The sequence below is a fragment of the Bactrocera oleae genome, chromosome 3 (genome assembly GCF_042242935.1).
Source record: "Bactrocera oleae isolate idBacOlea1 chromosome 3, idBacOlea1, whole genome shotgun sequence".
NCBI lineage: Eukaryota > Metazoa > Arthropoda > Insecta > Diptera > Tephritidae > Bactrocera > Bactrocera oleae.
Genome location: NC_091537.1, coordinates 27,465,697 through 27,481,815, shown reverse-complemented (window position 1 = coordinate 27,481,815; position 16,119 = coordinate 27,465,697). Strand labels below are relative to the sequence as shown.

At 38.1% G+C, this 16,119-nt stretch overlaps 2 protein-coding genes across 5 annotated transcripts; one reads left to right on the top strand and one right to left on the bottom strand.

The window, feature by feature from the left end:
* The first annotated feature begins 1,764 nt into the window (after nucleotides 1-1,764).
* Nucleotides 1,765-8,397, top strand: cbt (Kruppel like transcription factor cabut). Of its 4 annotated transcripts, none has more exons than XM_014235559.3 (2): nucleotides 1,765-2,241; nucleotides 5,904-8,397. In XM_014235559.3, the coding sequence occupies exons 1-2, from the start codon at nucleotides 2,179-2,181 to the stop codon at nucleotides 7,413-7,415; spliced, it is 1,575 nt and encodes a 524-aa protein (XP_014091034.1). In that variant the 5' UTR covers nucleotides 1,765-2,178; the 3' UTR covers nucleotides 7,416-8,397. The 4 variants fall into 4 exon arrangements, with proteins under 4 accessions (XP_014091034.1, XP_014091036.1, XP_069962436.1 ...); XM_014235561.3 differs by lacking the exon at nucleotides 1,765-2,241 and adding an exon at nucleotides 3,915-4,098; XM_070106335.1 differs by lacking the exon at nucleotides 1,765-2,241 and adding an exon at nucleotides 4,638-5,304.
* A 2,379-nt stretch (nucleotides 8,398-10,776) lies between these two features.
* Nucleotides 10,777-15,133, bottom strand: MED15 (mediator complex subunit 15). Its single transcript, XM_014235536.3, has 9 exons — nucleotides 14,890-15,133; nucleotides 14,689-14,828; nucleotides 13,983-14,569; nucleotides 13,700-13,913; nucleotides 13,108-13,632; nucleotides 12,902-13,044; nucleotides 11,546-11,664; nucleotides 11,248-11,468; nucleotides 10,777-11,177 (listed from the first exon to the last, which is right to left on the bottom strand). The coding sequence occupies exons 1-9, from the start codon at nucleotides 14,940-14,942 to the stop codon at nucleotides 10,954-10,956; spliced, it is 2,226 nt and encodes a 741-aa protein (XP_014091011.2). The 5' UTR covers nucleotides 14,943-15,133; the 3' UTR covers nucleotides 10,777-10,953.
* Between the last annotated feature and the right edge of the window lie 986 nt (nucleotides 15,134-16,119).

The following is a 16,119-nucleotide window of genomic DNA, read 5'->3' as shown; positions in this document are numbered from 1 at the left end:
TAGGCATTTTTGAATTCCGAAATATCCATGAACTGGAGAAAGACGTACAGCAGAGCTTTTGAGAGGAGCAAGCATGGAATCAAGTGAAAATTTATTTCCATAATTTATTATATAATTATATTTTTGTTATACATATATTTATACTTTTATATTATATTATATATATATTTATCTATATTATTATAACTAGTTTTAATTAAAAGTTTTTAATTTTTTAAAGAAATAAAAATTGTTTTATTTAAAACTAAAAAGAATTTTTGACTTCTGACAGATTTACAGTCATTACTGACAAATTGCAGCTTTGATGAAGCAATGACTCAGGAAAAAACATGAGAGTGAGCAGTATGCATATATATATTGTGAATCAATTCCGAATATCCATGTGTTAAAGAGAGATGCAAACTAACACACATGCGTTTGTTTATATAAGTTTTTGCACAAGACTCTTAAGAAAATGATAGAAACTTTGTTCTGCGCGCTGAAAAAATTTTTCCAGCTGTGACTGTCATATTACCGATCAGATGACTGTCACTGTTCTTGTAGGGTAGCGATTTCAAAATATAAACTTCAACACCAATATATACATATACATATGTATCTACATCCATTGAAATATACGCTAATACATACATACATAATAATTCTATAAATTCAGTTGAATTTTTGTTTTAACTTTTAGATTTTTCACATAACTCCATTTTTTTTTAATTCTTCCTAAATCGGGTAGGGGACATTTTACATTATATTGAAAATATATATAAGTACATGTAGATATATTTTTACCAATCGACCTACGCATACTTTGTAGCTCCACGCTCATCTGCAACACATACGCACACAACGTGCGCGGTTCTGCACTCAAATATACATATATGTGTGTGTTTGTATGTGCACACATACTTGGCTACGTTGGGACTTTAAGTTACCTTCACCTGCCACAATGAATACGCACATCCATATGTATACACACGCATGCAAATGACTGCTACATGGGTGTATGTGTGTGTGCGTGGCGCTGAAAATGTGGGTGAACGAAGGGCGCTGTTGTGTGGGTAGCAATGACGGCTGCAATAGCTCAAACTATTCATCACACACATAAACGTACAATTAGTTCTGCTATAAGTGTGTATATGTGTATGTACCGCCAGCGCCAGCAACAATACCGATAGCAAGCAAAATTTGTTCGCTGATGACGGTTATAAGCGTACGCTGGACACTCCCTCCTACGTATAACCATTTGCAAATACACTTTGTTTGTATATATGTGTGTGTGCTGTACGTGAAACCCCCACACATTACATTGAATGGCGGTGAATTGCAGTTCAACTTCGCCTGGGATTTCGCACAGCTCCAGCAGATACGAGAATATGCCAAAAAAATGACAACAGCAACACAGCCAGCTTTACCGCTAAATAAAGCGGCTACTGACTCCGTCACTGACACCGACAGCACCACACGCCGCTCCCTGCTAGAGGCCACCAACGTCAAAAACATTAAGCCAACTCGCAAACGTGAACTCCACGTACAAGCAACAACAACAGCTACGCTAGCAGCAGCTGTAGGCAAGGAATACCAATCGGATTAACAACAATAACAACAATGTAACCACAATCACTCACTGTGCATGTGGCTGCGATTCTACTCTACCCAGCAAAGTGCCGCTGTGCTGCCGACGTCGCCGTTGCGCGCAGTGACGCGCACCATACCAGACCGAATTGGCTTCCTACAGCCAGGCAACAAAATGTTTTCATTCGTTTGTTGAATATCGAACGGAACGGTTCCATATTCTCTGCTCAGCTCCGCTTAGCTAGCAAAGAAAAGCTAAATGAAAGAAAATATTATTAAACAAAAGTACTGTTATTAAAAGAAAAGTGGTAAAGACACAGATTTTCATATAAATTCCAAAGCAGAACAAAATATTTGATATATATGAGTTCGAAAAATTTTAGCAAAAGCAGAAACAAAAACATTGCTTAAACGTGAAAGTGCAAAAAGTGAATTTTCGCAAGCGAAAGAAATTGTGGAAAGTGCAAAAAAAAGTTATTTTGAGAAGAAAAAAAATAAAAACAGCTGAAACCCTAAAAAGTGAGCTCCAAAATATTCCATTGGATAACTGCATTTGGATTACTTTTAATACAAAAAAAACAGCTTTTATTAGCGAACAAACACACAAACACTATGGATATCGCTTTATTGCCTTCACCGCCAGCAACGCCGCCACTATGCGAGAAACAAAACGAAGTAAGTATGCGGAAATTTTCGTAAAACCAAAATTCGATTTCAAAAACACTGAAATTGTTAAGTAAAGTGTAGTGTAAAAGCAACGGATAGGTGCAAAATGTGGGAGTGGCGTATATGTATATCTAATATATATAAATGAGAAACAAAAAAGAAAGAGTAGGCAACAGCAAGAAGCAGGAAAACAATTATTTTTAAAATAAATTTCTTTAATAAATTAAATTCTAAAAACATATGCATAAAATAATATTTAATATTTTTTAAATTAAAAAAAATTCTTTGCTCAAAAAAAAACTTATTTTTAATAAAATATTTAATTTCTTAATGAAATAAATTCTCAAAAAATTGTATAAAACAATATTAAATTTTCTGAAATAAAAAATAATCATTTTGGTTGCTTTAAAAAATTTTAAAACTCAAAATATTTTAGTACTGGTATTTTAGCACTAACTAAATTTACTGAACTTAAATTCATTTGGCTCTCCAAAATGTATTAAATTTAAAAATGTAATTAGGTTAATTTATTTGAGCTTGTAATTTGTAGCTATTTTCTAAAATTGCTTATTTCATCAACTTGCTGCTTTCGTTTTTTCTGCTTATACATATAGACACATATTTTTTACCACATTAGCTCGATGAAAACGAAAAATATGTATTTCAATTAAAAATACAATTTTTACAAGGCAGCCGCACACACAATTTTAATAAAAAGTTGCGCTATATGCATACACATACACACACACATGCAAACAATCATACATATACATATATGTATTTATGTATGCATGTAGACGTTAACGTTTGTACGCTTGATTTGTGTTGCACGCTCCCAACGAGTGACACATTAAATTTGTTATTATCGCTTACGACAACAATAATAACAACGGCGCTGCAATGACTGCAAATGCGTCGCAGGCAAAAACTAACGACAGCGGATGCACACTCCCCCTTTTTATTGCACATGAACATTTCGCTTTCCAATGACTTCATACTAGCTATATACCATACATATGGATACAGTTTCATTTAATTTTTCTTTTTTTTTGATTTCGTGAAAATTCACTTGCAATTTCAATGAAATAAAACTAATTTTAACTTTTTGGGCTGCGGAAGAGGTGTGTACCAAAAAACTAGCAAGCTACGCCATAAAAATGGCTTTTTACAAGCACGCTAAGCATAATGAGGGATTGATCAGGCAAGACGCGGCAGTAAAAAGTAACAGAAAACAACAACAATTTCGAGTGGTAGTATGACAAAGCGTCTGTGTTTGCAACTCCCAGTCTACCTTAGCCGCCTACATTCATTCATATATAACGACTGCAGCTCAACACACATACAAATCATATGTATGAAGTATGTGTGTACACACCCGTGCGCTTAATAAAAACACTATTAATGCCTATTGCCTTGCCCATCGCTTTCGTGCGCACACATTTTGTGAAAACAAATGTTCGCCATCGCATTCGCACTCAGCACCGGCATTGTGATCACGCCGTGTTCACTCGGCCGTCAGCTGGTGTTCACGTGAACAGTGCATGGCCAACATGCCTCCAAATCTGAAAACTACAAAACATACACACCCATGCATGCATAGCGTAAACACATACGAATATGTATATATGTACCTACACAACACAGCGCGCTCAAGTACGTTCGATTCGCTCGTATTGAGCGTATGACCCCTTTGCGACGGCCTGCATGCCTTGTCCCTGCTTATTCATCACTCGGCATATAAGTATGTGTGTAGTGTTTAAATGGCTGGCCGACTGGGTGGATGATACATTGGACTGTTTCGCGCTCACTGCCGTACGAAAATGCCGAGATGTGCGAGAGTCGAGCAGCAAAAGAGCGGCGCTGTGAGTAAGTAAATATGCCAAGCAGTGGGGCGGCGTACTCAGTGTTTTCCTACGAATACGCATATGTATGCATACATACATATTTACAAGCTTTTGTATGTGTATCTGCTTATGGTCGAACACGACGTGAATACGTGAATATTTTTGCGTTATGAAGGGAGGTAGCTGACGTCGCTGACTTGTTTCCCTCGCTTATTGTTTTCATTTTTTTTAATATATTTTTTAGGCGTTTTCTAAACGATTAAGCATATCAGTAAATTAGGATTTTATATTGCCAAATTATAAGCAATTACTACATTAATGTGTTTATAGATTAAACACGAAATTTCTTGACTTACCGCCTATCTAATCAGCAACGACATAAAATCATATCACAAGACTTCCCAATCGTGTCCATAAGCGCCAAGCCCATTTATATAAATATAGTATATATATACATATACATATATTTTAAAAATTAGTGGAAGTCAATGATTTCTTATCGTGCGCCAGCTTTAGTAAACAGCAATTGAAATAAGCAATAAAAAAGAAAATTCTATAAAAAGGTGAAAACAGTAGCGCCAATAATATCAAACATGAGATATATGTATATATATTTACATATGTATGTATGTATATAGCGCTTATTGATAACATCCAATGCTAGTGCGATGCCAGCACTAACGCCACTCTACAAGCACCTGCCTGGCTTTTTCAGAACAAGCGCTAGAAAAAGACGCACACATGCGCGCTCTCACATATTCTCACCTTCCCACAGCTATGGCATAAACAATAGCAATGACGTAGCGCTGGCTGCCATGTGTAGGCTTGCTGTTTGCACTAGCGCTGTCATGCCGTGAGTGCGTGCCACGCTTTGTACTATGTACCCATGTGCACAGAAAGATTTATTTTCGTACATATGTATGGAGATACATATAAAGATATTTACTTGTTATAATTTTTTTCTTTGCTCCACACACCTCAATGACGGCTCTGGCGCTGATATTCATAGGTATATGAGCTATTTTTAGCGTACACTCTCATTTGCTCTCAACAGCTAATGCGGGCTTAACAGCGCGCTCGCTCCGTGCTCGAACGCCATCAGTGAATGTATTTCTTTCGGCTCTCCCATTGTATCTAGTCAATGACGCTACTCCCAAAAGTATATATTTAAGTGAGCGACAAAGCATTTTATGCGCGCGTCAGCGCACGCGATACTTATGCGCGCCTGGTAAGTGCTTACGTACGTTCCGAAAGGTAGACAGCTTTTCTTATTGTGTCGCTCAATCATGTTGGTTAGCAATTTGTTATTGAGCTTACACGTTTTTTCCTCGATATGTTGTCAATCGGCGTTGACCTCACAATACAAAGAGAACATAAACTGTGATGGCGACCACGCAAATGACCTCCGCTTTTTTTAAGGAAGAATGTCCTGCAATTGTTTGGGATTTACACACGCGCTCACCAGCGACGCTAGTTTCAAGTTCAAAATCTACCAAAATCCGAGAACGAAAGCGTAGACGGAATTACTATGCAGTTAGTTAAAGCAGTGAGAATCAGTTTGTGGAGTGTTTCTCAAAAATAGATGAATGCTACTGACCATTTTAAGTAATTGAGGTTATTAAAGAAGTATTTAGTATAAATATGAGAATTTTGGAATATCACTGCTTGATTATATCTGAAAAAGAATTGGTAATTCTTAAAAATAGTAATAATTTTGAATTTTTTTGCGTTCCATCACAGTTTACCTCTGCGCTACACTTTATTTGAAAAGAATTGCCTATGCAAACATATCTCTAACTGTTTGCCGTTTTCTTTTTCCCTTTGCAGGATGAAAAGCCCTCAGCACAGCATTTACACGAGGAGATGCTCAAAGCCAAGCTGCATTTCAGCCAACAGACTAAGCAGCAGCATATAATCACCCCAAATCCCTCAGACACAGAAGATGACGCTGAGGCACCACCCTGCAAGAAACAGCGCTTGGAATTGCCACAACCAGTTGCCGCACTAACGCCGCCACCAGAAACACAGAAACAAGTACAAACACAAGAGCAACAACAAACACAGCGCGTTAGCGTTATCATGCATGTGAACAGCTCGGGCATTTGTTCCGCCATCGACGAGAATTCGTGCTCCTCCACCATTTCCAGCGCCTCCGCTGCGTCTACCACAACCACCACAAGCAACAGCAATAGCACTGTCTCGCAAGCACCGCTGCTGACATCTGACGACGATTGCAGCGAAACCAATGTGTGGCGCAGTTTGAAGTTCAAGATGAATCGCACGCGTTGCAGCAGTTTCTCGGCGCCGGCGTCCGTTCAGCAGCCACAACAACAACCAGAGCAAAAAGAGCCTAGCGAATCCAAACTGGATTTGACGCAAACACACTTCCGCTTCACGCTGCCGGCTGTGCAAACAACCGTTAGTGCAACACAGCAACCGCAACAGCAACAAATGTACACCACCACACCGCCACAGTATCAAGTAATTGCACCGAAAAGTATTTACCTAACACCCGCGTCGACATGCGCATCCAGCAACGGCAGCGCGCCTAACGTCACCACAGTCATTCCCGCGCAATTGTTGGTGCTGAACACCAACAACGGCCTGCTACAAAACGTCACCGGCAATCCAACCAGCGCCGCGGCCAGCAGCACACCAGCCTCAACGCCCTTACACAAAATGACTGCAGCGCAAATTGCCGCCGAGCGTCGACGCATCTACGTCTGCGAATACCCGAACTGCGGCAAGAACTACTTCAAGTCCAGTCACCTGAAGGCGCATCAGCGCGTGCACACCGGTGAGCGGCCATTCATCTGCAAGTGGGAAAACTGCGATAAGCGCTTCTCGCGCTCCGACGAGCTGTCGCGTCACAAGCGCACACACACCGGCGAGAAGAAGTTCGTCTGCAGCGTCTGCCAGAAGAAATTCATGCGCAGCGATCACTTGTCCAAGCACATCAAGCGCCATGGCAAGGACAAAGCTAACGGTGTGAACCGAAATGTCGCCGCAGCTACAATGGCAGCAGCAGTAGCGGCCGCCGCCGCCGCAGCCTGTGGCCAACAACAGCAACCTGCTACCGTAACGCCAGGTAGCATTCATAGTGGCACAACTCATTTGCGTCCCATTGCACCAGCGTGTAACATACCGTTGGCGGCGAAGCACGCGTCCGTTCCCGTAGCCACGTCCACAGCAGCCAATACCGGCGCCGCTCTGCAGATGCAAGTCTGCAGCGCCGGCGACTTGTTGCGTCTGCAGCAGGTGGGCGCGTTGCCGACCGCCTTCACCACGCTCATCGCCGACCAGCAGCAATTGCAGGTGCAACAACAACAACAACGCTAAGCGCTCAACAACTAGTACCGTCTACTGGCAGCAGAACAAATTGCCTGGGGATTGGGTATTATCAGTCAAGCGTCTGTCATTCCAAACAACTTAAACAGAAAAATTCTTGCAGTAGAACAGATTATTATGTAAAGATATCATATATTTGCGCTCCATACTTCTTATTGCTTATATGTATTAAGATCTTTAATATCTTAAGAATGTCTCCAATATCCAAAAACGTTTGTAATAATCAGTATGTATTATATTCATTTGATATGTAATTTTTGTTGTAAGGTTACTCTAACTGAGCAATGAAACATTACTTAAAAGCATAGAACCATTATAACACACACACATACGTACTTTTAGTGTATTTAATCTCATATATAATATGTACTCGTATTTATGCAAAAGCAGCCCGTAGACGCTGTCAATCCACAGGGGAGGTGTTCTCACGCCCACCCGCTCTCTCTATTCTATTAACCAACCTTCCTTCCTTTTCGATTTTCTGCTTTAAATATGTGTCTGTAATTCCGTTTTAGCAATAATTAAAAAATTATCATAATGTAATTATCATTTAAGTTATTAAGTTTTTATTTGTTTGTTAATTTTTACCGCTAGCCAATAATTTTTAAAACTCTTTACAACAAATATGTAAAATAGTAAAAAAAAATCTGTGATATTTAAGTTGTCTTAAACTGAGAACACACTTACATATATACTATATATATATATGACTACAGCTAATTTATTATATAATATAAATGTATATAAACTTATTTACTAAACTTTCTTACTTGCAGTTATGTAATTACGTATATTGGTAAAATGTATGAGTTGAAAAAGTGAAGAAAACTCCAAAAAAAGAAAAACAAAACATAAGAATTTAATGAAGGCATTAAAAAGGAAAAATAAGAAGAAGACATACTTATGCATTAAAAAATTCAACTTAAATACAAAATAAACACTCTTTCCCAAGTGTCTATCAAATCATAATAAACCTGTGTTTTACTTTGCTTGTGGAATTGAACGAATAATAATATTTGTGCTAAGAATATTGGTACCGAGAGTACTCGCAATAAACTACCAAATCCAAAGTATCGGTACTGTTTACTCAGAGAAAATCAAAGATACGCAGTGCTAGAAATATCTTAGATAAATGTAAAATTAACTAGATTTAAAATTAACTCGAAAATACCTAACAGAACTCAGAACTTAGTTGAAAAGTGATAAATTTGTTTGGATCTCTACCGCACCTCAGTTGAAATTTTACCATATGGTATTATCGATTACAACTCTGTCAAAAAAATTTCAGTTGAGTTGTGAAAATCGGTTGAATAAACTTGTTTACACTATTTTTAACTAATTTTGATCTGAATCTGAAATTGAATGAAGCAAACTGTGCTTTAGCTGCCATAAAAATAAAACCAAGGACTTGAGAGAGAAATTCCTCATATAAAATAAAATAAAATAGGGCCACCCAGATGAACATTCGCAGTAGTTATGAAACCAGAGCAATGCCCAGAAAGTGGCACGATAATTTACCTTCTTCTCGTATAAGTTTGGATACGTTATAAGGCAAACTGAAAAAGACATATTGCCAACAACCATAGCAACTGGTGGCGGTCTGTCGAAGGAGAAATTAATAAATCAGAAATAGATGAGAATCTCGCGCGCTGATTTCAAGTTTTTAAATATACTTGAAGCACTTTTTATGTTCAAAATTAATTAAAATTAATTGTAATTTAATACCATAAAATTATTTAGTTGTTTTGAAGCTCAGAAGCTCGAAAGAATTTCGAGTTGCAAACAGAAATATATTTTACATCGACATATGAAAAAACTATAGGGACGTTTTATGGGAGCTTCTGCCGCTTATCTACGAGTCCTAAAACTAATTTGATTGATACATTTTTGCAGTTGTACCATATTTTGAAATCTCACTCATTTCCCACAGTATAAATACATATTCATATGTATAAGTACTTAGATATGTGATTCCCAAAAAATTAAATTTCCGTGTTTACTAAAGATAATTAAAATAAATACAAATAGAACTGGAAAGCTTTGGTAAGTAATGTTTAGGAACAGAAGGTGACAGATATTAGAAAACTTATTCGAACAAAACTCGTTTAAAAAGACCTTCTGAGTAATTTGATTTTGCAAATAGCGGAATCAGATTGAAATGAAAAGGAGTAGGTTACATACTTATTATGCCGTTAAGGCCAAAATCATGAAGTACTTTACATAATTCAGTTGACACCATGAGCTACTATGGATTACAATAATTAAATAATAAATAAATTGTATTACCTTGATCTGGTCTATTAAAAGGTGTTTTATTTATATCTTGAATTTCTGAGTCTGGGTCAACTAAACCAGGTGGAGGTTGTACTTTGTCAGTTTATGCTAGCTGTTATATCGATAACTATTAAAAGAAGATTAAGGAGTCTCAGTGTCCATTCGAGCAATATGTCCCAGTCAGCGTGGCTGAACTATTCTACACCTTACCGAATTGTGACTTTAGCAGTCTAGTTTGAACCCAAACAACAGTGATGACTGCTTCCTTAATGATAGGAAATATTACTCCTTGTTCTCTTTAACAACAGAAAAAACACGCTCTCGTAAGAGTTTCCAACTGATCAGTTTAGTCGCAGGCTAAAAACACACAATGAATTGTTTCCGGTGGTGCAACAGCAATACTTTAGTCCCTTCGTCGGCTGACCCCACAAAAGCGCATCCTATTAAAACGGTTGTCCAAATTCCTGGTGTCGGTTTCCGCTATTCGCCAGGATATACATCCCAGTCCCTTCCTGTTAGGCAGTCACGACTGTCAGTGCTACAGTAAGCAAATTATCTTCAAAGTCTATGTCATCCACTTCCTACAGCTCCCTTCTCTCGAAGAAAACACAATTGGGAAAGGATTTCTGAGGACGCCGTTAGTTATTACTATTAGAGCAATTACTGCCTAGTTAGAACTCACCGCATGAAAGTGGAGACCGTGTATTTGCATAAATTTTGTAAAGGCAGTGAAAATATTCGTCAGAGACCTCCATGGAGACAGCAGAAGGGAAGATTGGCGTTGAAAAGACTAAGTGGGAAAATAACAAGTGTGGTTGTTTGGCCCTGCTAACTTTTTCCAACGGGAAAATTATAATACGATGTTGTTGTTGCGGCAGAAATTGTTCCTTACATAATCTTACGGAATGCTGCCGAGTTGAAAGTCCTTAGTCGGTTCGCTCTGATTACGTAGATTTGAATATCGTGGGAACGAAATAATAATAACTTGTCTCATTTGGTGTTTCTAAGGAGTACTAGATTGAATTTATGACAATTTTTAGTATCAAATCATATCAATGAATTTGTAAAGAGAAAATAATTATTGCTGGTCCAATATATAATATTGTATAATATTTATTAAATGAAAACTGTTTTTTTGTATGTATGTTATATAAAATATTTTAGTTTAGATTTGACATAAAAAAGTAAAATAGCCAAATATTGTATACAAAATAACGATGTAGAATAAAAGAGCGGGTTGTTTATGTCAGAACGCTTAAGCCCCAAAGACTGCAGCCAAATCCAAGACGTTTTTGTTGTTTGGTGAACAAGCTTGACGCACTGACATCTCCCAGGTGTCTAGTAAATGTGACAACGAGTACAATTTCGGTAATTTGGCAATGCGCGCTTTCAGTGCTTCCTGTACTGCTTTCAGGAATGGAGTAGTGGCATACTCATGTTGAGCCAATGCGCAGTTAGGCGATGCCATCGGATACTCCTCTGCAAAAAATATACAGAAATTGGAGTTTAATAATATGGTTTTTTTACTTCTACAAATAAATATACGAGCCTGGTATAGTAACGGTAATTGGTGGTACACATGGTAATCGCTTGTCATCGAGACAGCAAATCACTTTGATGGATTTCGGATTATTTTGCGTTGTGCCGTCTAGTGTTAGCTTAAATTTCTGATCCAAACGCGCTATTTCGCCTTGCAGAACATGCGGTATCTCACACTCATACTGAGAGGGCTTCTCGGACATGCGTTGTATTTTGGCCAGTGCTGGAGCGCTATTCGATAAAAAGAAATAATGCTTATCAATGTATAAAAAAAATATATAGCATTTATTTTTTTTGCTGAAATTTACCATATATCGGTACCGAAGAGTAACTCTAAGCAAGGACGGAAAGTGCGATGTAGCGTGTGATTGGCTAGTGGGCTTTGAAGTGTTGTATTTACAACTTCCATCAGTGGGTTTGAAGATTTCTACAGTTCGATACAAATTGTAGAATTAATATATTTATAGAAATATGTATAACAAGTAAGGAAGGGCTAAGTTCGGATGTAACCGAACATTTTATACTCTCGCAAAGTCAAATGGTATACTCGTTTGAGATTTCTTTGTGGATTGACTGATATTTTCGGTAGAAGGTCAACTATAGGCACTGGGGTCCACATATTTAGTACTTAGGGGCTTAAACAGTTTTGGTTCGATTTAGACAATTTTTGGCCGCAAGGTGGCATACTTTAATTGCATTATTCACGCAAAGTTTTACCCCGATATAATCATTGTTACCTTATTAGCATAGTGGAAAGTGAAAGAATCAAGTGGTATTTAAAATGGTGTCATATGGAAAATAGGCGTGGTTGTAATTCGATTTCGCCCATTTTCGCACTATGACATAGAAACATGAAAAGACCGTTACGCACCGAATTTGGTTGAAATCGGTTAAGCAGATCTCAAGATATGGGTTTTCACCTAAAAGTGGGCTGTGCCACGCCCACTGTCTAATTTTGAACGCGGTTCCTATAAAGTCATCTTATACCATCTCAGAGATAAAATTTAATGTCTCTGGCGTGTTTAGTGCTTGATTTATCGCGATTTTAGTAGTTTTTAACAGTACCGTTATATGGGGAGTGGGCGGAGTTGCCACCCGATTTCAACTATTTTCACACCGTCAATAGAAGTGCTAAAAACATTTGCTTCTAGTGAATTTTGTTATTATAGCATTAGCGGTTTAGGAGATATGCACATTAAACCTATTAGAGGCGGGACCACGCCCACTTAAAAAAGAAATTTTAACTGCAGATGCCCCTCCCTAATGTGATCCTGTGTACCAAATAACAGTCTTGTATCTTATTGCGGAGCTTAGTTATGGCAAGTTATTTGTTTTTGATTAAGGGCGTTTTATGGGCGTGGCAGTGGTCCGATTACGCCCATCTGCAATACCAACCGTCTCACGGTACCAAGAAACATTTCTACCAAGTTTCATAAAGATATCTCAATTTTTACTCAAGTTAGAGCTTGCACGGACGGACAGACGGACGGACAGTCACCCGGATTTCAACTCGTCTCTTCATCCTGATCATTTATATATATATAACCCTATATCTAACTCGATTAGTTTTAGGTGATACAAACAACCGTTAGGTGAACAAAACTATTATACTCTGTAGCAACAGGTTCCGAAAGTATAAAAAAATTTGAAAATATAATACTGACGCCAAATTGTTGACCCGTGAAATTAACTATATCCAGTTTCTCCAGCGCTTTCTCGCATTTTAACAGTGTTTCTAAGGGCACACGCTGATTTGGATTACTCAAAATTTCCAGTAATTTGCTCATTTTAGTGAATTTTTCGGTATCTGAAAATATGCAGAACAATTAATTAAGCTTTCGCTACTTTTAAGCTGCGAAATGAAACTCACTTGCGCCGTCAGTGCCGATTTTGGCCATCATGCGTTTTAGTGGCTCAATATACTTGGTTAGTTGTTTGTATTTCTCGCGATACAAGTGATCTTCTTGGGGATTGAAAGGGCTGTTGCTTGCCACCTGACCTGGTGTGTTGAGTGGGGCGCTGGGCGATTGACGCATTTGTCGTTGTGAATTCTGCATAAGATTCGACATTTGTGGACTTGAGGTCGGCACTAACGCTGGACTGGGAATCATTTGCGGATTAGGCATCTGCGACTGTTGTTGCTGCTGTTGCTGATTTTGTGCTGTCTGCTGTTGTTGCTGCTGCTGCTGTGCCTGTTGCTGCTGCAATTGTTGTTGGACCGCAGTCATGCCAGCAGGTGAAGGGACAGTGCTTGGTGAGGGACTCTGACGTAAGAACTGTTGTTGTTGGCCAGGAACACCACGGTTAACTTGGAACATTTGACCACTTTGACCCATAGGCATGTTTGCTTTCTGCTGCATATTTGGCGCCATACCAATCATTTGGTTCATGCCACCTAATTGAGAAAGTAAGAATTTAAATTAAATAACTTCGTTGGTTAATAACAATAAAAATGACTGTACCTTGCTGTCCAGCGTTTTGTGGCATGCCACCACCTTGTTGACCTTGTGACCCACCCACTACATTGCCCGCATGCATTGGGCCGCCTTGGTTCTGTTGCATATTTGGTGGCATGCCCTGCATGCCTTGTGGGCCAGTGTTTGGCCCCATCGGACCCCCTGCGTTCATACGTGCGTTCATCATTTGGTTGAGCTGTTGGTGGTTCATACCCATTTGCTAAAAAAAAAGAATTTCGAATTTTTATGAAATTTTTCGTATATTATTATTACAATATTATATACTTACGGCCATTTGTTGTTGCCCCATTTGTTGCATTTGCTGTACGTTCATAGCGTTCACGTTCATTGGTCCACCTTGCATTTGGCCGGGACCCATTTGCATTTGTTGTGCTGGGCCACCAGGACCTCCTGGTCCACCGGGACCACCACCACCCATTTGATTCATCTGGCCGGGTATTCCACCCATTTGCTGGGCATTGCCAACCATATGGGGCTGCTGTCCACCTGCGTTACCTATACCAACACCACCACCCCCACCACCAATAACATTCATTTGCATACCACCACCACCCATATTTCCACTCATTTGTTGCATCATCTGTTGATTGGGACTAGCACCCATGGGCATTTGCCCACGTATGCCCTGCATTTGTTGCATCTGCTGTCCTGGTCGCTGCTGACTTAGTGTTTGTAATAAATTTGTCGCAGCAGCGGGACCGCCAGGACCCATTTGATTGGGATTGGGACCGGCAGCCATTTGAGCATTACGATTACCTTGGCTAGCAAGTGTTTGGAGCGCATTTAAGGGGTCTGGCATCATACCTTGCTGGTTCATTTCGGTATTTTGTTGCGGCGGCGGTTGTGTAGGCTTTCCTGCGTAGCCAATAATTTTAGAAATGAATCAATTAGGCAAAAATCACTATACACTGCGCCATGTGTACGTGTACATTCATGTGTGTATATGTGTAGGATAAATCAATCGAAATACTCACTTTGTGCTAAATCTTGGAAGTGCATAAAAAGTTTTGCCACTAAACCCATGTATTCCTCCTTGCTGCGTGACTTCTTGAAAATATGATTTTCCATAACACCAGCATTTTTCGTAGGATCCGTCGTTTGTAGAGCTTGATTACTAAAACGGTTATTATATTATCAAAATTTTGCTATCACAATTTTCACAACAAAAAACTTACATTTTTGCAATCATGCTCTGGCGAAATTTTTGCGAGGGCCATTCTTCTGCCATTGTAATATATTTAAATCAATAAAACAAATTTTTTAAATAAACTTTCTCAATAGATGAAGAAAAAAGATGCGGCAGCGAATGGTATTTTTCTAGGGAACAAAATAATAATGGAACACAGCTGTTTTATTTATTGCTGACAATTGCAGAAAAACGCTGTGACAAGCGAATGGTAGCTTTGTATCTTAACTGCTAGCTATCAGGAGGAGGAAGATTGCAGGGAAACTAGTAATAATGTATCAAAATGCTGTTTTTTACAACCACTTTAAATCAACAATTGAAAATGAGTTAACAAAATTTCTATTTTCACAATTCCAAACAATGAAAATTATCAAAATCATAGCAAATGCGTCAAATATCGCTGGAGTACACATGTGATCTAACAGCTGTTTCTTCATATGGCAGTATCTATTTTATGCTTGTAGAAATTTCACTATCAGCTCTCAGATTTTTACGCTCTCTTCTACTAGATTTTTGCGTTAGGTAACTTTGCCAACTAGTGATATTTAACAGTTAACATACAGACCATTTTCAAACGAACAAAGAAATAATGGAACACAGCTGTTTTATTTATTGTTAAGAATTGCAATTTTCCAATTGCGGTGTTTTATTTATATTTCTCGAAGAAAATTATACAAATTATAAACAAAATCTCGAGAAATGATTTCAATTCTTTATATTAAACAAATCTCAGAAAAGCCAAATTGTTTATCAACAACTAAATATTTAGGAGTGAAGTGCTTAAACCAAATTCAAGAAAACAATAGGTAAACAAACAACGATGGCGTATGTCACCTTTTATCTAGCTACTTAATGATACCAGACCTCAAAATAATTTAATAAAAAGAATTGGATTTCAATAACGCTAATGATATTATCACATTTTTCCTGTTTAATACATAATATCTGATTTATTTATATTTAAATTAGTTGAAATTTCTTTTGATTTATGAAAAAAATATTTATTGTAGAAATAATTTAGCAAGAATGGAAAAGTAAATAATATTTTATATTGCATATTTAAATTACAACTTTTATTTAAAAATCTACAAATCGTGAAATAAATAAGAAAAACCGATAGCTTCGGCTGCACTGAAACTATAATACCCTACACAGCAATAAAGGGTGTGAAACGATCTTTACCTTGATTTTAATCGGTCAGTTTGTATGGCAGATATAT